The sequence below is a fragment of the Rattus norvegicus genome, chromosome 1, assembly GCF_036323735.1.
Source record: "Rattus norvegicus strain BN/NHsdMcwi chromosome 1, GRCr8, whole genome shotgun sequence".
NCBI classification, from domain to species: Eukaryota; Metazoa; Chordata; class Mammalia; order Rodentia; family Muridae; genus Rattus; species Rattus norvegicus.
This window is the reverse complement of record NC_086019.1, coordinates 198,331,767-198,358,818: the sequence shown is the minus strand read 5'-3', so window position 1 is coordinate 198,358,818 and position 27,052 is coordinate 198,331,767. Positions and strand designations below refer to the sequence as shown.

The 27,052-nt window shown below is 44.0% G+C and overlaps 1 protein-coding gene across 1 annotated transcript in view; it reads left to right on the top strand.

The window, feature by feature from the left end:
• Positions 1-27,052, top strand: part of Adam12 (ADAM metallopeptidase domain 12) — a 326,713-nt gene that overhangs the window by 84,862 nt on the left and 214,799 nt on the right. The window contains exon 3 of the mRNA NM_001427293.1: positions 6,450-6,523. Within this exon, the coding sequence (NP_001414222.1) occupies positions 6,450-6,523 (74 nt within the window). The remainder of the gene's footprint in view (positions 1-6,449; positions 6,524-27,052) is intronic.

Below are 27,052 nucleotides of genomic sequence, written 5' to 3'. Positions count from 1 at the left end.
CCTCTCTGTAGGCTTCTACTTGTTCTCTAAGGGAGTTCTCCATGTCTTTCTTGAAGTCCTCCAGCATCATGATCAAATACGATTTTGAAACTAGATCTTGCTTTTCTGGTGTGTTTGGATATTCCATGTTTATTTTGGTGGGAGAATTGGGCTCCGATGATGCCATGTAGTCTTGGTTTCTGTTGCTTGGGTTCCTGCGCTTGCCTCTCGCCATCAGATTATCTCTAGTGTTACTTTGTTCTGCTATTTCTGACCGTGGCTAGACTGTCCTATAAGCCTGTGTGTCAGGAGTGCTGTAGACCTGTTTTCCTGTTTTCTTTCAGCCAGTTATGGGGACAGAGTGTTCTGCTTTCGGGCGTGTAGTTTTTCCTCTCTACAGGTCTTCAGCTGTTCCTGTGGGCCTGTGTCTTGAGTTCACCAGGCAGGTTTCTTGCAGGGGAAAAGTTGGTCCTACCTGTGGTTCCAAGGCTCAAGTTTGCTCGTGGGGTACTGCCTAAGTCTTCTCCGTGGCGGCAGCAACCGGGAAGATCTGCGCCGCTCTTTCCGGGAGCCTCCTTGCACCAGGGTTCCAGATGGCGTTTGGTGTTTTCCTCTGGCGTCTGGACGTGCGCAGAGTGCAGTCTCTTCTGGCCTCCCAGGCGCGCCCGCCTCTCTGAAGGTTCAGCTCTCCCTCCCACGGGATTTGGGTGCAGAGAACTGTTTATCCGGTCTGTTTCCTTCAGGTTCCGGCGGTGTCTCAGGCGCAGGGGTCCTGCCGCTCCTGGGCCCTCCCCTACGGGAACCCAGAGGCCTTATACAGTTGCCTCTTGGGCCAGGGATGTGGGCAGGGGTGGGCAGTGTTGGTGGTCTCCTCTGCTCTGCAGCCTCAGGAGTGCCCACCTGACCAGGCGGTGAGGTCTCTCTCCCACGGGGTTTGGGAGCAGAGAGCTGCTGCGGGCCGGGATCCGCGGGTGTCTAGTTCTTTGTTTTGTTATTACGGCTTTATGGTTGGAGATGGTGCAGCCATTCTGCGGTCCTACCTTTCCATCTAGGGTACTCCGAGAATGCAGACTAATGCTCAGCCATCTTCCTCTGATGGAGGAAGTTTGAGGTCCCTAACCTGGGTTTGGATCCTGACACCAAACCAGGCCTTCTGCACATGATGATACTTCTAATGATGAACCCTCATTTACAGGGTTATCAAGAGGCTGGGCCCTCCTGTGTGCCTCTAGGTGCTTTGACTGTGGGTTTGGACTGCAGGAGTATCATAGGCTGATAAGAAGGTTCCAGTGTTGACTTTGTCCTCACGTGTTCCTGAGCCATGGACAGATGGCCACTTTGGTGGTTAAGTCTGTCTCTCCATACTGCTTAATGAGATGTCTAAAGGCAGAAGGTGGTGAGAGGACAGAAGACCAAGGACCTGCTCTCATAGACTTCTGGGATGTCATCAGCTAGACCCAGTTGGAAGCAGACTTCTATAGGCTCAAGGCAACTCACTCTCATATCCTGGCTACCTATCACTATGGGATTCTGTCATGTCATTAAAATGAACATTGCTGAAGCCATTATCTGACCACACAGCCTTGTTTTCAAGCCACCAGGTCATCATACAGTCCTGTCCCCAGATCAGCACATGGTCTTGTGTATGGGCTACCATGTTACTAAATTGTTCCCAAGTTTCTCAGTCTTGTTACTCTAGCTACCATTTCTGTGAAAGTTCCAGAATCCAAAGCCATTAGGAAGCAGGCCTCTGAGGACAAGAACTTCATGAAATCCCTATGCCAGGCTCTCTCCAGCAGCACCCCATGCTGGTGGACCCAGGGTTTCTATGCTCCCCAACATACCTTCCACTCTTCACCTTGAATCTTATGCGAATGCACATAAATCCTAAGTTCCTTGACTTCCTTTCTTGTGGCCCTAGACAGAAGCTCCCTTTCTTGTTTTGATGTCTTAATCACTGTGAGGTGCACAGGAATTGGCCAGGAGGGCCCAGAGTCTTCGCCTGGCTATTGAGAGACTAGAAAGGCATCTTGGTGTTCATTTTATCCAGTACCATATATAAATTAACCATTCAGCTCCCTTGGGGCTGCAGGTGTGGCTGGGCAGCAGAGTGCCTTCCTGTCATGCTGGGTTCCTTTCCCAACATCACAAAGGGAAGGGAGAAGAAAGCAGGAGGGACATTACTTAGCTGGAGCAAACTCTTCCTCTCTCCTATCCCCAGAGGAACAGACTACATGTCCATTCTCAGGACTCACTGACTGTATGTAGCCCATGTACAGCCTCCTGGATCCTTCATGGATGTCAGACTTTTGGCTGAGGTGGGCAGCCTGGTGAGGCCCTAGTGATGTTCTGTATGTTTCTGAGGGACAATGTGTGGCTAAGAAAGGAGTCCACAATCCTCCCATGCCTCATGAGAGGAACTTTACTGTCTTGAAGTCTCCTCCACAAGTAAAGTGTTCCTTTGGTAACCCACATGGCCTCCCTCCTTCCTCCTTTACTGATGTGTGACTCTAGGTTCCTGCGCGTGGTACAGGAAGCATATACGATGAGGCTTATACATGCCTGCCTTCACAGAGGTTCTGTTTTCCTGGGATAAGTAAATAAATAAGTGAAAACACAAATGAATAATGTACCACCAGAGATGATACATGCTACAGGAAGCAGGATGCAGCCAAGAGCACATAGGTGCTCATGACCAGGCCTGTGGCTAATGGCCAACAGCCAATGGTTAGGCTACTCAGAGAACCCAGGGAAAACATTTCAACATTAGAGCTTAGAATGCTGGCTATGGCTACAAAAAAGTTAATTCCATGATTAGGAACTTTAAAGGATCAAGAACTGGAATGGGGGAGGGGCTGTCCATGTTAAGAGGAACCAAAGCCCTACCTGGGCCAGAGGACGATGGAATATGCTTTCTATAGCATATACATATATTCCTCCAAGAGAGAAATGAGCAGAAAATCTGTAACATGTCTTAGGCCTCGGAATGAAGTGAGAGATTTCCAAATATAAATGATGGAAAGTGAAGGCAAAATCTTTATTTCATATGTTTGTGTACCTATGTGTGTGAGTGTGCACATACGTGTGATTGTGCATGTGTGCACATATTGGCAGTGCTAGATATCCAACTCAGGACCTTACATGTGTTAGACAAGTACTCTACCCCTAGTCTACAATCCCAGCCCCTTATGAGTCCACCAAAAGCAGCATTTACTGTGAAGAATTTGTGCTTTCTGCTCACAGTTGGACACATGGGTTGCTAATATCAATTTTCCATTGCAAAAAAAAAAAAAGATCACCAACTCATACATAAAACTCACTATCACTTATGTAATAACTAGCAGGCCCCAAGCCAGGGACCTCCCGTGATGGTGCCGCAGTGCCTTAATTCCTCACTGTGCTAGCCTGCTTTTACTTCAGTTTTGTCTTCCCCATGTTCCACGGTGTGCAGATCTTGCTGGCTATAGAGCTAACATGCTAATATTAAAGTGGTAATCAAGATGCCTCTAAATATTCATAGCAATAAATGCCTCCCTTGTGCCCCATGAATGCCAGAGCTGCAGTCTGAAGCATTTATTTAGTGCTGGAGAGGGACCTAGTTATTCCCCAGCTCCCTTCAATGCAGTATTTTAATACTGTTGTTATGCCTGAAAAATGAGATCCCTCTGACCTTCCAGCACGATGGTGTAGATGGATGGCTTTGGCTCTGAGTGGGCCCCTTGGAAAAGATGACCTCAAAACTGTGATGGGAATGGACATGGCTATTGAGGGCGATTCTCTGCTCCTGCTAAGCCTGTGCCAAGCCACTGCACAGGGCTTCAGCTTCAAGGTCAGGGTCAAATTTTTCTAAGTCACTGAAAATTCAGCGTGTGTGTGTGTGTGTGTGTGTGTGTGTGTGTGTGTGTGTGTGTGTGTGTATGTGTACACTTTAAAGAGGCTACTCAGGTAAACTGAGGTCACAAGATGCAGTAGTGATCTTTTCTTGACTTTGACCAAAATATTTCACAGAACACCTTAGGAAAGAAATGATTAATTTTGACTCGTGTTTCTAGTTCACTGTGGCAGGGAAGACATGAGTGGTGCATCAGTTTATGGAGGCAGAAACACATCAGCAGAGGCTCTTCTGGAAACAGAAACTGAAGCCAGAATCAGGGACTAGGGAAAATCCTTCAAGAGACTTCCCTAAGTGACCCATCTCCACCAGTAGGCCCAACTTCCTCAAAGTGTCACAAAGCACTACTAACTGGGAATCAAGCAAACATTCAACACATAAACCCATGAAGGAGTTTCAGGCTTAATCCATAACATATGAGTAGGTCCTAGCCCAACAAGGTAGGCATCCTTTTAAGAAAAGGATTGCAGAAAAGTTTGAAGCACAGCCATACAAAAGATAGCATCAACCTACTTTGGGCAGTGTCATCCCTACACATGTAGAACTGGACTGTACAATAAATGTAACTGAACAAGCCAGGACAGATGATACAGGGAGCAGCATTCCTCCAGAGTCTGCCTCAGTTCCTGCCTTGGCTTCCCCCTAAGACAAATAAGCCCTCTCCTCCCAGTTTCTTTTGGTAACAGTGTTTATCAAAGCAGCAGAAAAGCACACTAGAAAAAGGGCTTCCTATAATTCTGGTAATAGTCTATATTTTCTGCGTAGTAGATAACCTATGATTGTTCTATTTTTAAAAAGTATGTTGATGGACTTCACACATTTGTTTAGAGGTTCTTCTTCCGGTTTAAAAGATAGAATTATAGCGACCGCCTAGATATCTTTGGCTTATTGATAAGAGTTTGATTGACTGGTTTAACAAATACAGCTCTTTGCACATCCAACAAAGGATTTAGTTCCATTAGGTAAATCAGTCAATATATCATCGTAAGAAAAAGAATGGTGTGCATTATGGTCTCCAGTCAATAACAATTAGGAAAATGGATGCAAGCGTGCTTTTAAACAAAAGTGTCCAGTGTAGTGAGTGGATTGGAATGGAAGATCCCTCCATTCTCTTTCTCCACCGGATATTTCTTGTAACACCCAGCTCCCAACTAGTATAGTGTTGTGGTTTGTACTGGTTTTCAACTTGATAGGATGTAGAATCACTTTGGAGACAAGTGTCTGAGCACAGGCATACTTGTGAGAGTTTGTCTACATTAGGTTCACGGAGGTAGAGAGATCAACCCTAAATGTGGGCAGCACCATCCCCAGGACTAGGCTGTCTACACTGAGGTTTGGTATAAGGATTAGGGGAGGGAAGCACGGAAGGTAGGGCTGGGGAGCAAGAGGAAGATGTCTGCAGAGCCATTTCCCTAGCATGGGTAGACTCCTGCCTTCACTCTCCACCTGTTATTTGCTTAGCCCTCTGGTGCCTAGAAAGATGTGCAAGCCAATATACAGAATACAAGTAGTATGTTGTCCTTCCTTTCATGGGGAAAGGACAGAACAGCAGGAGGTTGACGTGACACTTCTTTGAAGCTGATTCCAGTAGACAGTCAGGAAAAGCATTGCGGATAGAGAAGCAAGCATGTGTAAATTCTCAGGGCAGCAAGTTAAGTTTTATATTCCAAAAGCAGGCAAGGTGAGGAACTAGAGCCAGGTCAGGAGGGGGGAGGGCAGTGTAGGCATGTGAAAAGCATGTGGAGGCATGCAGGGGAGAGAACATTGGGAGCCACAGGCCAAGTTCAAAAGTGGTATCCTCTCGGTGCAGCGGGAAACGAGCACAGGCGCATTGCAAGATTGAAGTTTTAAGTGTCCTTCCACTGCTGGAGAATAGATGGGACGAAAGCAAAGGCAGACCCAAGAGAACCTGGATTAGAAGGATTCACAGGAGGAAGCCATGTATTGAGGAGAGGTGTCTGTGGGTTGAGATGGAGAGGGGGATGGGAAGGAGCTATGGGAGCAGGTGCTGTAGAGAACAGCTCTGTAGGACTGTTCCTGGGTTCAGTAGAGGGGGTGAAAGCCTTGGAACCTGAAGGATAATTTAAGAGACTTCTGCCACAAGCACACGATGAATAACGATGCTCTTGGTACAACTGGGGAAGATCAAAGAAAGGGTGGATGGATGGGGTGGATGGAGCTATGATAATGTGGAAGGGTTCAGAGGAAGAATCGCTAAAGGGGAAGAGTAGAATGGCCATATCATAGCCAGGGGTCCCATTTTCTATCTCTGTCACTCTGGTCTTCAGTACTTGGAGTTGAAGAAATTCCCCAAGAATAAAATTATCAATCTGTCTGTCTGTCTGTCTGTCTGTCTGTCTGTCTGTCTGTCTGTCTCTCTCTCTCTCTCTCTCTCTACCTACCTACCTACCTATCTACCTATCATCTGTCTCCTATGCCCCTCCAGTCCCCTCCCTCTCCCAATCAATCTCCACATGCCCCCTTTTCCTCCCCACTGAATATACTGATGAAGAGCATCCAGATGTTGGCAAGGCAAAGCCAATGGCTTTTCAGCTAATCTTTCCTGTTCATTTTTCAGGATCACCCAGATGTGCTGACTGTGCAGCTGCAGCTGGAGAGCCGAGAACTGATCCTCAGCTTGGAGAGGAATGAGTAAGTCAGTGCCATTCTTGGTTACAGAGTGGCAGAGAAAGTTAGGGCAGTGTCCACTAAAATCTGCTCTATCTTTTATACCACTGTCAAGATGTATTCAATCTCACCAGCTTTGCTCTAGTGGAGTAAAATCCATCTTATGCTTTCATTCAAAGATTTGGCTCTTTAACGGAGAAATTTATAAATTCCCAGAAAACAGTACACTGGGTTTTTGTTTTTGTTTATTTGTTTGTTTGTTTCTGAGAGCATAGGTATGTTATGTTTCATGTATGGCTTCTCAGGAGAAATGGTGTCTCCTTTACCCCCTGACACTCCCACAAGAACCACAGTCACAAAGGACTTCTTTCATGTATTTAATTCTTACTTTAGCTAATAAGCAGCCTGTATATAAAAAATTAACTCTATTTGTCAAGTCCCACCTAGTATAAAGCAGCAATTTTCCCTTTGCAGGAGAACCAGCCTCTCTTCCTCACTCTGAAGAATGAGGGTGCCCTGGGGGTGGGGGTTGGGACTGACAGAGGAAGAACGATAACCACCAGGCACATGCAGTTGCAGAAACCAGGATCAATCTCGATATGAGCAAACCATGTGCTTTATTGGATCAGAGCTTGAGTTTGTGGCGCTGAGACAATCGATGGAAGAGCCCGCCTGTCCTGACATGTAGCATGTAAGACCACAAAGTGCTGTAAATCAGTATACATAAAATGACACAGCCTGCCCGCTGGGATCTGCAACCTGCCACGTGGTGTTTTTTGCTAGTCTTCACACCAAGTGGATCAAAAGCTTGAAAAACAGTAAAGAGATGACACAGTTTAGTTTTTTTGTTTTGTTTTGTTTTGTTTGTTTGTTTGTTTGTTTGTTTTTGTATCCTGATAACGTGAAAATAGAGATTGAGATTTGGGCACATGGGTTGAATACTCAAGAGTTCTGAACAGAATATTATCTTGCTTTTATGTGGCTGCTTCAGAAAGTAGACAGTTTGAAGATCTTTCTGGACAATGTAATTGGTGTGTGTGCATGTGCAGGTGTAAGTACGCACCTGTGTCTTACATATGTAAGACAGACAGACAGTCACTTCCTCCATTGCTTTCCCCACTGTTTCTTTTGAGACAGGATCTCTCACTGAGCCTGGAGCTAAACACTATGTTATTCCTGGGAAAGCCTCTAGGATCCCTTGTCTTTTTCCCAGTGGCTTTTATGTGGGTGCTGGGGAGTCGGAATTTAAGTCATCATGTTTCTGTAGCAAGAACTATAGCACTGAACAATCTCCCAGCCCTTCTATATTTGTCCATTAAAAATATTGTGGGAAATCACCTTTGTTTTTGCATTGCTACATGTATATGGTTTCAAAAATATCTTCATGGAGGTAACTGGAGAATGTGTTTAGAATACGAAATGTCCTCTGTGGGCTCAGGTGTTTAAACATTTGCTTCTCAAATGGTAGCGCTGGTTTGGAAGGCTGTAAAGCCTTTAAAGGGTGGGGCTTCTCTCAAAAAGATAGGTCACTAGCGTTGGCCCTGAGACTTCATAACCTGTTTCATCTCACTTGTCCACTGTCACCTCCTGTCCATGGATGCCATGTGACCAGCAAACTTATACTCCTACCACCAACCTTCATCAGGGTGGACCATGTTTTCAAACTGTACATCAAAGTAAACCTTCCCTGAAGAGGCTTCTTGTCAAATGTTTGGTCACAGCAGTGAGAAAAGTAGCTGGTACTCTAGACGCTCTCTGAAAGGCACAGAAAAGCAAACAAAAATCTCATAAAGATAGCCGTGGGGTCACGTGTCCTCCATGGGTTGCGATGATTGGCAGCGGGGCCTAGAAATGTCTGTGCTGCACATGCTCTGGGTACCTGGCCAATGGAGGAACAAGTTGCCCAGCACAGGGAAGGCTGTGATCCTGATCTTGCAGTTGGTCTCAGACTTGCAGGTAGAAGAGTGGAAAGATCTTACGAAATCCTTGTTTGTTTTTACTGCAAAGAGTCTGTTCTACAACAGAACATAGAAGACCGTAGGGAGAAGCGAAACAAAGACTAACAACAAAATAAACCACCATACAAACCCTGGGTGGCAGGGCAAGTACAAAGGTGGATATTCGCCTTATAAACATGGCTTTGCTGGGATGTCTCTCGTTGACACAGCAGTCTTTGTACAACCCTGGACCACTGCTTCAGTTAGCATCATTATTGATATGCCCTTCCACAGAAAATGCTGTCTTGGCCCCATCTGGTCCTCTAGGTTTGTAAAGTGGCTTAATTGCTCTGTTCATGGCTCCCTCTGGAAGTGATTTACCCTCTGTTACTGGAGATAGTGTAATGCATGCTGACAACCAGACAAAGGATAATTTGTGTGGAAAATCATCTCAAAGGTGCCCTAATTTATTCCTGTCCAATCCCTTAGGCCTTTCCCAAAATAACCTTAGAATTAGAAAAGTTAGAAACATGAAATGCTTTTTTTCTCAATCTCTTCCTTTTGTTCTTCCTAATGTCTTTGTTTATATTTTTATAGTATATGGATTGTAGGACTGGAGAGATGACCCAGAGGTTAAGAGCACTTGGTGCAAGACCCGTGTTCTGTTCCCAGCACCCACATGACAGCTCATAACTGTCTGTTACCCCAATTCCAAGGCATCCAGTGCTCTCTTCTAGCCTCCCTGGGCTCTGCACTCCCAAGCTACACAGGCCTGCGTGCAGCCAAAGCACCCATATTTATAAAATAAAAATAAATAAATGAATCTTTTTTTAAAGTATCTGGAATATCTGGGCACAGTGGTAAAATTGTAATCTCAGCACTTAGGAAGCTGAGGTAGAAGATTCGCCACAAGTTCAAGGCTAGAATGGACTGTATAGGAAATTTTTAGGCCAGCCCTGGCCAAATTACAAACAAAACAAAACCGTAATAAAAAATACTGGGTCATCTCTCCAGTCCTATAATAATGAATTTCAATTTGAAATACATGGTGAACATATAGTTATCCCTCTGAGATACTGTAGCTTTGGTTTCCTTGTACCTGTTGTACTGACTTTAATTTTGCAATGCTGCTAATCAAACCCAGGGCTGTGGGCATCCTAAGTAAATACTCCCCACTCATCTTTTCCTCGGTCCCCACCTGTGCCAGTTTTAAAGATCACAGTCTGTTAAAAGTAATGTTTTCATAACTCAGACATTCTGGTATTGCTCTTTTAATGATGTTTTTGCCCAAATATTCAGTGCAACCTTTAAAAAAATAGAAGGTTATATGTCTACTAAAGTTGAAGCGGTGAATACGCACACATTTGTGACTGTACAGTTCTGTGAGTAAAGAAAGGTGTTAGGATTCTCCTCATGCCATAAGACACAACAGGTAATTAATCATGCACCTTTTAATTAAATTTTAATTTCCATAGCCTTCGGCTCAGGAGATCCAATTTAGAAAGTTTAGTCAAATGAAGCCGTAAGAAAAGAGAACAGGTCATTTAAATATTTAACACCCAGGACAGTAGAGGGCTTGACCAATCTGATATCGAGACTGTTACAGCTAGGAATTAGCCCCAGGTTCAAAGTCGTTCACTGCTGAGTCTCTTCCTCAGAACTAAATTGGTAGAAGATGCATAAAATGATGACGAACTTTACTGTTGCAAAAGAAATTCTATGAGGTACCCATTGTAAATATCATGTTAAGAAGTCGTATGCATGGCCTACAGTTTTCATTTTAAAATGATATATGTACCACATAGTTCTGAATACAGGGGCTAAAGAAGGCTTTACTGTTTTTCAATAACAAAGTAGCATGTTATAGCTTAGGAAGGAACTTTATTTTAAAAGTGCGAAAACTAGGAACGTTTCAAAAGAGGAAGGACAGCATGTGCCCAGTCATTAAAGGACCTACCACTCAGGACCATTTTTTAAAAGACCTTTGAACAGCCTCAGGCAACTCTCAGAGAGCAAAACTTGTCTACCTTTTGAGCAACAAACCCCTGGCTATCCTGAGATCTAGTATAATTAAAACCATGCTCAGCAATTAAAGCTGAACTAAGAGTGGCCTTGGTCCCTTCAGTCACAAGAAGTGTCATCTAGTCTGATGCTGGCAGAGCCCCTCATTATCCTCCCCAAACCCCTGCCTGGTAAGACAGCTCTTCACAGAACAAAGCTGGATTCTTATGAAATACTCTTTTCAGGGGATCTGTTTGATTTGCCTTCTAGCATCCCTAATTTGTGCAAAGATCTGCTAGTGGCTTAAAATATGTGTTTGTGTAACCATAATTGAATGTTTAAAGAAACATTAAGTTTCCCTGGAGCAGCATCTATCAGGACGTTGCCGTCTGTCTATGGGACAGCAGGGACCAGATTTTAGCTGCTGTAACTCCCCTGCATCCCTATAGATTCCCCAGCCATTCCTCAGTGTCGCAGAAACTGCATCTTTGATCAAAATGCTTTATGGGACATGCTGGCCAGCTTAGACATCCATTTTATTTTCCAATTTTTTTAAGTGAGAGCACTAGACCCCATTCAACACATCTCTCCGCCCCAGGGAACCTTCGGTTTGTACGTCTTGTTCCACCACTGCTCAAAGGTGGTTGCTGTGGGAAATCCATGAAAAACTAAATTTATACTTGGGGACTCTCTGAGCGCAAAGAATGTCACTATTGATTTTTATCCTACCTGGAACAATTCCAGACGTCTCTAAAAGGCAAGTCTAATTAGTACTTTGCTCCAAAACAAGAGCAGAGTGGGTGTTTAAACACTGTTCCATGGTGGGAATAAATATCTAGGAGGATGTTTGTTTTAATTTGGGGGATTATAACATAGTAACATTTCTCCCTTCCCTTTCCTCCCTCTAAACCTCCCCATATATGCCTTCCCACTCTCCTTCAAATCCACGGCCTTTTTTTCATTTGTTGTTACCCCCCCGTACCCCCGTGTGTGTGTGTGTGTGTGTGTGTGTGTGTGTGTGTGTCCCTAAATAAAACTTGCTCAGTCCATATAAAGCTACTTGCATGTATGTTTTCAAGGCTGACTGTTTGACATAGGACGATCATTAGGCGTGCCCTTTCTTCCCTGGGGAATAGCACCTCTCCCACTCTCAGCTTTCCTCGGTTGTCTATAGTGTTTTGCGTAGGGTGGAGGACTCATGGGCCTCATTCACTTTGGCACATCCGTTGGTGTCACCCTTGTTCAGCTCTCATTTGGCAGCTAAGCTGATGAGACATTTTGCGGGTGACTGCTGATGTGACTAAGAGGGTCAATCTCACAGCAAACTCCCTGATCATTTGGATCTTACAATCCCTCCATCCCTTCTTCGGCAGTCTTCCCTGAGCCTTAGGTATGGGGATCGTTTTGTAGATGTATCCACTGGGACTGGGTTCCACAACTCTGCATTTTGATGGTTGTGGCTTTCTATAGTGGTCTCCTTCAGTTTCAAAGAGAAGTCTCCTTGATGAGGGATGAAAACTGCACTTACCTATAAGTATAAGGACAGTGCTTATAGACTATTGTTAGGGATTATGCTGGTTTAGTAAAATGGTGGTTATAGAGTCTTCTCTAGTAGCCATGACTTCACTAGGTCTGAGTAGTTGGCTAGGTTTCCAAAACCAGGTATGTTTCCCTCTTGTTGAGTGGATATTAAGACCAAGCAGAGAGCTATTGGTTACCACCTAGCTGTGTGTACCACAATTTTACCTGTAGTGTTATCACAATCCATTGGTTGTTTATAGGTTATTCCATAGATGTCATAGATGTTGGTTGGTTGGTTCCCAACTTTGGGAGCTTACATGGTATCTTCTGATATCATGCAAACTAACCCTTAAAGAAAGGCATTCCCCACTCAGGGGTCTCTGGGCACTGTTTCTAGAATGCCTGGTGTCTTTAGCAATAGGGACTTACCTTCCACTTCTGGGGGATAACCAAAGACAACAGCAGCATGCTGTATGTTTGAAGAGTCTCTTGGACAGCCATGACCAATTACTCAGTGAGAGCTTCTCATGTCTGTTGGGGTTTTTGTTCGGTTGACTTTGGCTCTTAGAAGGAGTACTATCAGCTCAAATGAAAAGTTTATTAAAACAATATATGTATATCCATACATGGCATTATGTGTACCTTTTAGGTAAATAGTTAAAAGCATAATTGATTTTGGCTTTTTCAGACATATTTATAAGTGTGTTTATTTTAGATCATTCCTCAGGCTGCATGATACAAATGAGAGAAGTGTGGCTAGTGTGGAGATTGCGTTTGGCAGATTAAGACTTGGCTAAGTGACCATGTAGCAGATGTTAGACCATCATTCATGCTGACCTGGACTATGATGGGTTGCTGGAGAAGCTGCTTCTGTTTGCCTTGGGGCAACGTGCATTTAGTTTCACCCTGGCCTATGGTTTTGGCAGTTGTTGCTATAAAGACATAATGGGGTGCCCAAATCACATCTCCTGGCAGCACAAAGCTGAGGGGATAAGCGTGCCTGACAGGGCAGGATCTGGATTACAGGGATCTTTGCACTTTGGATCAATGGGCCAAAACTAACAAGATGAGATTAAATAGAGATAAATGTAAAGTCCTGTGCTTGAGTTAACAGTGTCAAAAAAGCCCCTGCAAGTTCAGGAAAATTGGCCAATAATCTTGTGAATGAGACTGCTGACTCAACAGGAACCTTCAAGGCTACATAGCTGCTGATAAGGATGACTTCCACAGAGCATGTGGAAGGCAGTAGCAAGCCCTAGAGAAGGGAGGTCACTTTCTTATAGTGACTGTGGCCTGGCCATATCCAGACCCTATATCCTTTACAGTCCTACAGGGCATTTGAGAGCCAATGGATCCTGCATTTATGTTCCTGCTGTTGAACAGTAGTTCTTTTCTCCCTACCAAGAAGAGATGACTTAAGGTCAGAGGGAGGGTCATGAATGTCCCACCACCATCTTCCACATAGCCTACTGATCATAGGCACTAAATTAACCCTTATAATAAATACTAGTGAATGACGGAATCTGAACAGCCTGCAGCCATCAGACATGAGTCACTAGGAGGTTGACAACATGTCCTACAGGGTATAGTAAGCAACTCCAGGAGATGAGCTTTAAAACCCAGCTGTTGTTTCTACAGCAATCTGTTTAAGGTCTGCCCCAATATCTTGGTCTGCGTAGTAGGGTCTAGGTCTGTGAATAGCAGTGTTGAAAGATTACTGCTCGTGTTACCTCTGATGCTCGGTGTAAATGGATTCAGTATGGTTTCCCTGACATGCCTGTGATGCTCAATGTTTTATCATACCGGCTTCTTTCTGTGCTCTGCTTTAGACTTTGTGGATGAATGAAAAATGGTTTAGATCTGTTCTCTTCCCAAAGCTCAGGTAACAGCCATACATCTCAATTCTGGATTATCAGGAGTCATCCTTTGAGTTCTTGTAAGAAAGATATTTTAACATCATAGCCTTTACTGCAGTTGTAAAACCTCTGTGTGTGGATCATTCACTTTTTCTCAGAGAAATGTGACCCACCCGTAGTGTCATGGGATCTATATTTCCTTGTTGATTCTAAGTACTGACTAAATGCAGAACAAAACTACTGTGATCCATGGCTCCACCTCTCTGCTTCCCTTATTCTGTTGACAAAGCCTGATTAGCATTTTGTTAATGTAGAGTTGATATCTGTTCACTCACTTGCTTTTCTCATCATTTACTTGTTAATATTTGATTGACACCTGATGTGACTTTGGGCATTGGAGATGAAAGAATGGTCTGACGTGGCAGTGGGCCCTGGAGATACAACAGTGAATGAAGTAAAGGCCTGGCCTTTTACAGACAAGCCAAGGAGCCCAACACTAGACAGACCATGTCAAAAGCAATAGATAAAAACCAGTTGTGCTTTTACCCAAGGAATGGGATGGCATGGGACACCATCCTGGCCTTAGGAAAAAGGGCAAATGTATAATTGAATGTCATCCAAGATATTCGAGTAGGCGTCATTCAAGATCTATAAATCGGCATGAAGCAGGTAAAGTGGACAGGTGGTAGAAGGTTCAAGAGAGAAGGAAAGGCAATGCAAAGGTTCAGAGTAGTGAGGAAGGGACATCTCAGAGACAAGGATTTCGCTGGGCTAAGGAGTAGATGGTAAAGAAAGAGGCAGGAGAGATAAGCTTCTAAGGGTCTTCTGCTCATTCGAGGACCTAGAATTTTCTCATGGTGGAGCACCATGAAAGACAGGACTGTGAATGGGACGGTGACATGATATGAGTCAACTAATTCTGGCTGTATGGAGAGATGGTATTGAAGGGTATGAAGAGTGAGCGTGACTGTTGTTATTCAGGGAAAGAGGATGAACCAAGTGAGTATGAGAGGACAGAAGACAGTTGTTAGAAAACACTCTTGAGGCAGAATGGACTGAATCTGAACGGTTGAACAGTTGGGCTAATGGGACAGACGATCCCAGGGGTAGACGATTCTAACACAGGAAGGTCTCGGACGCTGCTTTAATCAGATTAAGAGCCCCAAAACATACTGAGCAGTTCTGCCTGGAGTGGCAATCAAAGACATAAAAATGTGGAATATGGCTGGCATAGTCTTGTAAGATACCTAGGCTGCATGGAACCTGGTGCTAATATGGCCCATGGAGGACGATGGTGAGCTGAACAAGGCTTTTCTTTGCAATTTCTGGATTTATACAACTGACAGTATAGAGTAATATAAACCTAAGGTGGGTAGATCCCAAGCAGGGGGCAGACATTATACCAAAGGCAATGCCCACTCCATTTGGCTTCTAAGCCAGAGCTTGTATAACAGACAGAGCCTCCAGGCATGCAGACTTCCTGTAACACCTCTTCCACATTCCACCTCATCCACACACACCCACACAGTTGATACCTCGAAGCTCAGGCAGGCTCTCTTCCCTGAATGAAGCCCAGGAGATTGTTTCGAGGCCACTAGCATTAACCCTGAGCCAAGTGTTTAGCAAACACAACAAGCACAGCCATCTTCATGGATAATTCTGTTGTTCAGAGCTTGGATTTGCAGGAAAATATCCACCTATAATGTGCTTCTAGTCTGAGGTTCCTGATGTAGCATTTTCCAGTTGCCCCAGTGAATGTTGTCTCCTATGAGGTTAGACTACATCTGTTCAGCTCACCCTACCTTGTGCCTCAGAGAATCAGGAGGTTATAGAGGGCCACTGGAACACATTGCAGTGGTTGACTGGAAGGCCAGTAGATAGTTCTGGGAATAGAGCCTTAGCTATGAATTGACACAAGCTATACCAATTGAAACATCTTCTAACTAGACCAAACTCGTCAGATTTTGCTAGCAGTTTCGCAGCCTTAACATTTAAGAGCATTTTAATTGGGCTAAATTTTATTTCCTGATATGAGCTGAATTTCTTTGAGTTTCTCTTTTTATTTGAAGTTGTGCAGTCAGATACTGGAAAAGGTCAGAATACCATTTTTAGAATGTTTTGTTCACCAATCTGACTTAACATGTAAGTGTCTAAGTGGGTTAAGATCAGCCTTGTCCAAACAGTATCTCTTTTTGTTGCAACCAGGGAATGTAGCATCCTTAATCAGGTTCCATAGGAGATGAGGACCTGCAAAGGATGCTTGAATCACTTTAGTCCCTCAACTCCTAGACCACACACATTTGCCAATGAGAATCCTGCAGGGTGGAACTCTATCTCTGTCCCTGAAGCTGAATCCCAAATAAATGAGAATAGTAATCTTGTCTTCAGAGAGTGATCCATCTCTGGACACTGAGGGGAACCAGGGCAATCTGTGGATGTTACTATACTGGTCCTGGCCCTAAAGCATGGCTGGATAGTTGTCAGGTACTGCACGAGCTGGCTGGCTTATGGCAACATCTTCTTGACTTTTTTTCTGACTTTCCTCTACAGAGCAACCATGGCACTTCTGTTCATGGGTGTCACTAAAATTCATCAGCCACTTAAGACATCAAAATTAATATGCAGGAGAGCTTGAAGCCTTAGTGTAATTTTAATAAGTTTGCGGCCATTGATTCAGCAGGTTCCCAGGCTGCCATGGGGAGAGCACAAGGGTAGGTGATTCTGTTTAGAATGTTTACTTCGAAGGCATTATCCTGAATGGAACTGGAGCCCTTGCCTATTACTGGACTGGTCTCCCTTGTGTGTGTGTGTGTGTGTGTGTGTGTGTGTGTGTGTGTGTGTGTGTGTGTTGAATAACAGGTCTCCCTTGTGTTTGTGTGTGTGTGTGTGTGTGTGTGTGTGTGTGTGTGTGTGTGTGTGTGTGTTGAATAACTTGAACCCGGCAATTAGATACAGCTGTTTTCTTCATTTCTTCTCAGCCCCTCTCATTGATGCTACCAATTCCTACTTAATCAGTGATGTGAAAAGCTCTAATGTCCTTGATAACCAATAGACTAGTTTTTATTACTATAAAGTCTTTGTGATATGGCTGTGTTTTGCCAGGGGCTTGAACATTTGTTAGCATACTGGTGTTTATAGTCATATTAGTCACAGTAGACAGAGGGGGAAAACAACTTACATGGTCATCAGCAAGGTGGATAAACAGCATGTAGTTATAGATCCCGAGAAGATTTTTTTTTCCCGACTTAAGAAAAAATGTCACTCAGACACAGGCTTCAGCAGAGAAGCTATTGAGTTAAGCAAAATAAGCCAGGGACAAAAGACAACCAAGAGTGTAAGTTTATGTATGAATGGTCTAGTTTCTTCTCTGTTGATGTGATAAAACTTGCTGACCAAAAGCAACTTAGGGAAGAAATGATTATTTTAGGTTACAGTTCCAGATCACACTCAATGATAGCCAGGAAACCGAGACAGGAACTTGAAGCAGGTCACATTACATTCACAGCTACATCAACCTCAGCCATTTTCTTACTAGATCAAATTCCTTCAGAGTTTACAGTAAACTCTCTCTTAGCTTTTACATTTAAGCTCATTTTAATTGAGCTAAAATTTGTTTAAGAGAGAAAGGAATATATCCGTGTTGTTTGGTTGCTATTCCACACAGTGTATCCTCTGGCTAAGAAACTTACTTTACAGCCAAAGAAGTGTGTTAAGAACCACGGAAGATGCTGCTTGCTGGCTAGGAGGTAGGCTTGCACTCTTATAATTCAGGGTCATCAGGAATGTGCAGCCCACATCAGTTAACAATCAGGACAATCTCCCATAGACATCCTCACAACCAATTTTATCTAGGCAGTTGCTTGATTGAGATTCTGTCCCCAGAGGATCTAGTTGACAGCTAAAATGAACCAGAATAATGAAGTACCTAAGATAGATAAATAGAAATGAAAATGGAAGGGGACTGACAGGGACAGGGAGGAGGAAGCAGGAGTTTAATGGCAACTAAGCCTTGGGTGTGGAGGTTAAAAATGTCCTGGAAATAGAGGGTAGTGGTGGTTCCAACATTGTGGATATATCTCTTACCACCAGATTACACACTCCCAAATGCTAAAAACTACTATATATAAAATTATAACATGTAAATATATGTATATATATTTATTTCACCACTATTTAAATATCCAGAATCTGAGATCCCAGTATGTTTTTATCATCAAACAGAAGATTTACTTTCAATGTTCTTTCATGGACATTATGCAATATAGAATTTATTGAATCTTTACTTAATTCTAGGAAGAGCATTCATCTTGGTGAAGCCACTGTCCCAACTGGCAAACAAAGATGTAGCTGTACTGTACCTCACAAGAGCTGATCTGTATCCAGTTCATTCTCTTGGTTTTCTGAGACGGTCTTTCTGTGTAACCCAGGCTGGCCTCCAACCTATTCTCATTGGCAGTGTGTCACCACGTGCAGTGCTAGCTCACTCTAGAGGAACTTCTGACTCCCAGTGCAGGAGAGGACTGAGATGCTAGTGTTTTGATCTGATTATAAAAGCATCTCAAGGGAGAAAGGGTTCATTTTAGTGCACAGGTCAAGGTACAACCTGTCATGATGGGGCAGTGGGAGCTTGAAGTAGCTGTTTGTGTAGCATTCACCACCAGAAGCAGAGAGCAAGGAATGCATGCACCAGCTCGGCTCACTTCCTCCATTTCATATAGGCCAAGATTGCCTGCCCAGGGAATGGGCCTAGCCACAATTAAGACAGGTCTTCCCACATCATTCTTGACATAATCAAGATAATCTCCCACAGGAATGCCCAGAGGTCATTTCTAGATTTTGTTTAGATGAAAAATAGCACTAATTTTCATGGTAGACTTTAGAGACAAGCTGTAGTTTCCATATAGTTGGAGGTCTCATCTGAAGCTTTCCTGCCTCTGACTTCCCTAAAGTTCAAGTCCTGGGATGAGGCCTGCTCCTTGCCTTTTTGGTTCCATCCTTCTCCTGATGTCAGCCAGCTTTGTCTGTTGTCCTCCTTCATCCACTCTACCTTGATCCACCTCATCTGACTCCCGGTCTTCACTTCAAACTGGCATCAAGAATGGGAGAATTCAAAGTTTCCCATGGACTATGTGTTGAAGTGAGTCCTGAGGGTCCAGGCTGCCTGTTGCCTGGCTTGGGGCTGATTGTGTGCCCTCCAGCTGGTAATTCTTGTCCAATAATGCACAGTTTTTGTCGGGCTCTCCATCCTGACATCCCATCATCTCATCCTAAGATTCTTATACATGAAGCAGTAAAAATAATGGTTATCATCCCTAAAAAATGAATAATGAGTCTCTAATATGAACTCTCCAGAATTAACAGTTGGCAGATATTTCCTTCCTTCCTCTCTCACCTCAACTTGGATTTAGAATCACCATAGAAACACACCTCTGGGCACATGCATGAAAATGAACGAGTCCAGAAAAGTTTGACCTAGCAGGGTAGATCCACCATGAATGTGGGTACCATCACCCACTAGGCTAGAGTGTGAGGATAAAGAGAAAGCAAAGTGAGAATGTGGCCTTCTTTCTCTGCTTCCTGATGCAGTGGCCAGATGTCCTCCACTCCAGCCACCGTGCCTTCCCTGCCATGATAGAGCAGTCTCCTTAAGCTGAGCCAAAAATAACCCCCCTTCCTTAAGTTATCTTGTCAAGTATTTAGTCCCTGTAATAACAAAAGTAATGAATGCAGGATTCTGTATTTGTATCAATAGAATAGATAGGATGTTAGGAGGTTGGTTAAAACATATTAAAAAAATAAAAATTTACTATAGGGGCTATAGAAATATATTTAAACTTTCTCTAAATTTTGGATCCAGTTTATTGTCTTAATTATTGTGACTTGATTGCATCCCCCCTTCTGTCCTAGTTATTTTTTTCTATTGTTGGGAAGAGACAGCATTACCTAGGCAACTTCTAAGAAAAAGCATTTAATTGGGGGCTTGCTTACAGTTTCATAGAGTGAGTCCATGGCCAAAAATTGGCAGGCAGCATGGCAGCAGGAAGGCAGGCATGGCACTGTAGCTCAACACTTTCATCCTGATCCATAAGCAGGAGGCAGAGAGAGGAACTGGACATGGCGAGGAGTATTTAAACCGTACACCCCACCCCTAGTGACATGCTTCCTCCAATAAGGACACACCTTCTAATCCTTCCTAAACAGTTTCACAAGCTGAGAACCAAACCTTCAAATATCTGAACCTGTGAAGCCTCAGAGCCTATGAGGCCATTCTCATTCAAACCACCACACACTCTCCATTCTATAAGCACCTTATTCAAAAGCTTTGTGCTTTAACACCAGATCATAACATAATCTTTATATTTAGGAAATTAGTCATTTCTTCAGATGCCTGCTTTCTCCCATGGCCATTCTGAATGAGATCTATAGCCCTAGGAACTTTGAGCACCAGAATTCATTCTCCTCTCTCTGGAAAGAATATATGACTTGGATAAATAAGCAGACACATACTGATCACTGAGAGAAACAAGGAGAATGTATCACATTTAAGTAATGTAACCAATTAACGGGTTCCCAAGTGAGCCCATGTTCTCCTTCTGGTGTATTTTATAGTAAACCAAGGAACCCGAGCTTCGAGCTTGCTCCCTGGAATCATGGGATGATCCTAAGGAGGCAGACTTGCTTATTTCCTTGGGAAAGTTAAACACATAAACAAATTAGTCTAGGAAAATTGTGCTACAAGAATGCTCCTGTTCAGCATTCAGACAAGTGGAATCCCCAGGCTGTAGGGAGGATGCAGGGTAGACAGCACCCCAAGGAAAACAGGGGCCCTCAACCTAAGACATAGATGGCCTTGTGTGAAGGCTGAAGGGCTTCATGGCCTCCTGGCCTCCTGGAGACTGTTGAATAAAACAAGAAGCTGATGATGGACATGGGGCTCGAGTACCCAGGATGCTTGTTCTGTTCTTAAGCACATGACTGAGGTGTGTGCTTTTGACTTTAGAGTTTATTTTTCCACACTCTTCCATGCATGTCCTATGAGTCACAAGGATAAAACTCCAGTTTAGGGTAGCAAATCTTTTTTGCTTTCTTTCTTTTTTTTTTTTTTTTTTTACCCCCGGAGCTGAGGATCGAACCCAGGGCCTTGCGCTTGCTAGGCAAGCGCTCTACCACTGAGCTAAATCCCCAACCGGGGTAGCAAATCTTAACAAGATTTTTGTTCACAAAGGCCAATTCTGTTGTCTTTGAGCTTGTCCGTCTTTCCTTCCCTACTGACCTTCATAGATAGGAATCCAGATGAACATTCAGAGGACATTGCTGTTGGATAGAGTTTAAGTAAAATGCTTTTTGCTGCCAAAGACAAGAGTTGCTGAATATTTTTGATGGATTGACATCTTTTCTTCTATAATCTTTGGCAAGGAAACTTTTATAAAAGGAGATTATGAAAAAAACACAAATAAAAAGAGTGGGAATTCATAGAGTGTATTTGTAACTTCAATACTTACATGGCATACATCAAATATACTCATAATCTATATGTTCCTGTATTATATAACATTGCATTATATTTGACTATAATCTGTATTATGGGATACACATTTTCTTCATTTTCTTAAATGTATCCAGTAACCGATCAGTTATATCTAGAAAAATAAAGTTCATTCTACATCTCCAATGACTTAATGGGGCTTGAGATAAGGTCTTACCGTGTAGCCTAAACTGGCTTTAAACCAATCATCATTGGTTTAACAATTTAAAAGAAGATTGATCAACTTCTTTCAGTCTTCCAGGTGCTGGGAGAACAGGTGTGAGCCGCTAATCCTGATTTTTCCATGACAGCTGCCACTCTAGTGGGCAGTGTGAATCTCGGAGAATGGGCCTAAAAATCAGGTGAGCTAAAGTTGCAGGCAGTAGCCAACATCAGGCAATCAATACCCTGATGGTTAAGAAGAATCACATGACTGAGGTGTTCAATCACAAGGACAGGCCACATATGTGGTGAAACCATGTTTGCATAGAAAGGCACATGAATAACAGCTGAAGTAAACTCACTCCTCCCACCACACCTGGGAGGAGCATGAAAACACATTCCAAGAATCATTTTGTGTTTTGGAGAAACTGAGGTCATCAGACACTTGTTTCATTGGCGTGTTTTCACAAGTCCTCAGAATTCTCACATGACTCCATTTTTTTGGATTGTGTTCTGACACATGACTTTTCAAAAAGTTCTATAGGTGTTGGGGAAATAGCTAAGTCAGCAAATTACTTGCTACACAAGCACAAGGATGTGAGTTTGATCCCCAGAACCCAGAGAAAAAAAGCCAGATATGGTGGTACATGTATGCAATCCCATTGCTGGGGAGGTAGGGACAGGCCAGTCCCCAGGACTCTCTAGCCAGCCATCCTAACCCACTTTGTGAGCTCCAGGCAACCTGTCTCCAAAAAAAGTGGATAATGACTGGGAAATGACACTGGTGGCTATCCACTGACCTACACACACACACACACACACACACACACACACACACACACACACACTAGAGTGATGTAAACTTTACTTTCTAAGAAAAAATGACAAGTTTTTACTTAGATCTTAGAAGATGAAGATGACCTATATATCAATTCTTTCCAACATTTGGAGACTGAATATTAAAACATTATCAGTCTGGAGCTAGAGCAATGGCTCAGCAGTTAAGAGCACTGACTGCTCATCCAGAGGTCCTGAGTTCCATTCTTATCATGAACTCAGAAGACCACCTTGCTGCCAGGCCCTTGGCTTTGAAGGATACTGCAGACATTGTTCTTCTAGTGTGGTTAAAAGGAGGAGCAGCATCATGGACCCTGCAGGATGCAGCTATGGGTAAGGGCTTCTGAGTCCAAGCATAGGGGCAACTGTAAGAGCAGGGCCTTGGAAAACCACAGAAGTCTCTCTTCATGGTCATTATTAGTACAATTCTCCCACCCCAGTGACCATGCCCGTAGACTTTTGCAATGTTAATATTAACTATCTTTCCACCCACCACATCATTTTAACTATCTTTCTTCCCCCACAGCATCCCCATCCTTTTGAGCCTCTCCAGGGTAATTGAGAAAACCCCCATTTACTCTACTTTTCACTAGCCTAATCTCTGCTTTCTGAACTGGGCTGTTACAGATCAAAGACACAGTTCCCAGAATTGCAGACTTTACCTAAAGGAGGTCATTAAAAGGAGAGGCCTCCTGCAATGTGAGCCCACAATTAGTCTGGCTCCTGGCTGTATGCCTAGTGTCCAGGACAGATCTAAGCACACTGTGGAGCATGAAAACAGGAGCCTCAATTATCATTGTATTTAGGAGTTCCTTGTACAGATGGGGATTTGAAGAGTAGGGAGAAACCTGCCCAAGTTCACACCATTAGGTGAAAGTGAAAAATGAAATCAGGGGCTTCCAATATTAAACCCAGGTTTGCTGAGTTTAACACTCTGCTAAACTCTGGACTCTGCATTCTACTTCACAGACGGTGGTCTCTGCATTGGTGTTTCTCCTTTTGTTCACAAGCTCTTGATCTTGTGCTAAGGTAGCATTCCGCTAGCCCAGTAAGCCTGTACACTTGTCAGCTGTAGCTGTCTTTACTATTTTCTGGATTCTTTTTTCTTCCACCCTTCTTACCATCTAACACAAGAGAGGAGAGGGAAAGGATAGAGGGGAAAGGGGCAATGTTATCATTAGACTACTTCCTGTTGGTTATGGGTGTTGAGTTCCTTGGGGCAAGTTTGATGTTTACCACCAGGATATCTAATTTCTTTTCATTGTTGTTTCTTTTTTGCACATGGCTACTTAACAAATTACAACTGAGTACAACCAACAGCAAACAACCAACCACACACCCTGCCTCTCAGAGACCTAGTGTTTTATATACCCTCTGAAAAGTTCCCAGAATTCCAATCAATTGCAGGAACTATGTGCCTTGCCACTGGCGAAATCATGTTCCTGCTGGAGCAGTAGGCAAATCATAGTCAGCTGCTGTAGACAATAGAAAGTAGCCCCATATCCCAAACCTGGGATTAAAATGAAAACATATTCTTATTTCTATGTTTTTCAAAGAAAGCAAAACTCCAAAATTCTCACTACAGTCAGCTGAATGCTCAGAACTAGGATTCCTAAGTAGAGAAGTCAATTCATCTACTTTTTCCTGAACTTCAGTTTTTCTCAGAGTTCCCAGATGATCTGAAGTGAGTAGGGTGAAAACACTGTGGAGAATCAAGCATGGCCTCCAGCTAGAAGAGGTAGGAGACTGGACCCTTTCTTGAAGAATGTAAATGCTCTGTCAGGTGCTCCCATCCCTCCTGCACCAATTCTCACCTCCATCCCCACCCCACCCCACCATACCATACTGCCTGGCCAAGGTCTCAGATAAAGGGATATCTGCCACTTTGGTTCAGAGGCCTTATAGACCAGTTTCAGCCTCCTTGTTATCTTTGTTATCTTACTGTCAGATTGTGATATTAGGAGTCAGCCTCATAGGACATGTGCTTATTCAGGGACTCCTTGATGATAAGAGGTTTTCCATGCATTGGAGGCAAATATATTTGGGTATTTGTAAATGCAGAGTCAGTTACCAAAGACAGCCCCACTTTCTGTTGGGATTTAAATGTAAGTGTTCCTAGAAACCTGTACCCTTTGCTTTCTAAAACTGCATACTGTGACCACTGATGTCTGTCAATTTGGAAAGAACCTCTATGGGCTTCACCAGTTCTCTCTGGCACAAAAAAGGCTGCATTTTGAAGCCACCTGTGTGTTGTTGGCGCAAGAGGAAGCTGGGCTGAGAGCAAGCATGAATTTAACTCAGAGCATAATCCAAAGTTGTCACCAACCTGCTTCAACTCCTTAGGATAAAACGTACCAGGCTGGGCATGGTGGTCCATGCCTTTTCTCCCAGCACTTGGACCTCTGTAAATGCAAGGCCAACCTGTTCTACATCGAGGCTACACAGAGAAACCCTATCTCAATAAATATGTATTCAACATCTCACATCCACAAGCAAGCCCAAGCCAGCTTCTAGCCACCAATACAGTCTCAGTACTTCCAGGAGAAGGAACCTGCCCCAGCCACCACCCAGTACTTGCCTGAGAGCTATCAGCCAATAAAAGCCACATTGAGGGTCCTATGGAATGAAACAAGAGCTAGTATAGGATCTTAGAAATGTCCCAGACTGACCAAGGCACTCAGAGTGTGCCTCCTCCTGATGCCACTAGGAGCTCCTAACAAGAGCAAGTGACACTCTAACCCACAAATCTGTCTCGTGGAGAGCCCAAGTCAAAGTGGAGAAAATGTGTCTGGTTACAGTTTTTTCTTGTTGGCACACTTTTAAGGCTGTGTTAGAAGTTTCTGAGCATGTCAAGAAATCCTTCCAGAAAGGAGGGAGTACTCCCCAGAGATGGCAGTGTGTCAAGTAGCTTGATGGTAGCCTGGGAACATGATTGCAAAGCAGCTGAGGACCTTTACCCCTAAAGAGTGTGGCTGCCATAGCTGCTCCATGGGAATCCCAGGGCAGTGTGGACTGCAGCCCTGGAGGACGCTGGGAAAGTCAGACCAGTGCTGCCCGGCAGAATCACGCCAGTTGGGCTCTGTTACTTTGTTCACAGAGAGGGCAGAAGGGAAGAATAGCATCCCTAGGGCAGGGCTTCAGAAGGTGCCTGAGCTGCAGCTGATGCTAAGGAAAACACCCAGCCACGATGGAGCCTAGGAATGTGCTCAGCTGCACTTCTGTCCACTCTCTCTGCTTTTCCCTTGCATCAGCACTGTGCAGTGCATATGACAGCTGTCCCTGTTCTTCACAGGACACAGGACCAACTGAGGCAATTGATATGTGATAGCACTGGATACAGACTCTAACCAGTGACCTGCACAGTCCAGTTTTTTACCCATTCTAAAGATGAAAGCCCATGAAAAGGAGGCAGGGTGGGAGGTAGGCTGCACTGCCTAGAAGGGACCTGGGCCAGGGCCAAGAACTGGTTTGAATATCTGCCTAACACAACCTGAGGCAGACGAGCTGGTGAGGACTCAAGGACACCCTGTCTCCAGGAACAGGATGGGAACTCTCCAGGGAAGAGAACTAGGGATCCTCAGGACCTGCCATTCCTTTCAGAGGCTTCTTTCACAGAGCCCATGCAAGCTCAGGCCAGACAGGAACTATGTCTTATCACGGTTTATCCCAGGCCCTCCACTCCTCTTCACCGTGCCCTGCTATGAGGGAGCCCCCACAGTGCAAGTGGGATGATGTGTGAGGAGACCCTGTCATTCCCACCCCCAAGGGATGTTATCAGCCCAAGTGAATCCAAGAGCTATCTATCAGAAGACCTGTCTAGGGGCAAGACGTTTCTCTATCCTGCTGTGCTCTGCAATACAAGAAGCAGATGCCTCATTGTAATCTCCAAGCAGGCTCACTCATGAACAGAGCCACTAACTGCTTTTCTTCACACAAAAGAGCAATCTGGTAATTCCTTTGTGGCTGAGTCATTGGGTTCCAGCGCTACCCCTCCCCTCCAGGAACGCCCCTGGGAACAAGAGAAACGATAAACTAGTATAGATTAGGCTGAAAGGAACGAGTCCCCACCATGAGTCATGAGGACAGAGGACACGTTGGCAAGCAGATGAAAACCCTTTGATAAAGACCAGTTGTAAAAGCATGGCCTAACCTAATGTTGAGGAAACTGTGGTGACTCAAAGCATAATGTATGTATCACCCCCACGCCCTCCTTTTCTCTTTTCTTGACTTAAAAAATTGACAAAACAACATTTCCTGTGAGGGGAAGTTCCAAGAGGGAGCCTAGAGGGAAAGGGAGCTCAGAGCAGATTTATGTTCAATCAGAGTGCACAGTTGTTCTGTCATATATTTCTATAATGGCATCAGAATGGTCCTGCCCTGTCTCAAGAAAGCAGCTATGACCAGGCCTCGATTGCAAGATCTGCCAACTCACATCTCAGCATGGATAAAGTTGTTCCCCAGAAATGTCCCAGGGAAAGGGGTGGGGTTTCAGGAGGCAGAAGTGCCAATCACATAAGAGAGTCTCAGGGTTAAAGCCACATGTCAGGTTTGGTGGCAAGCACCTTTACCTTGCTGAGTGATCTCATCTCTCCCCACCCAGAGATAGCTCGTGACAACTGAGTATTAATCTACAATTCTGTCGATAAAGTTTCAGTTAGTAAGAATACATCAGTAACGACTTCATCTAAGCAAGGGGTTTACCCTATAGGAGTCA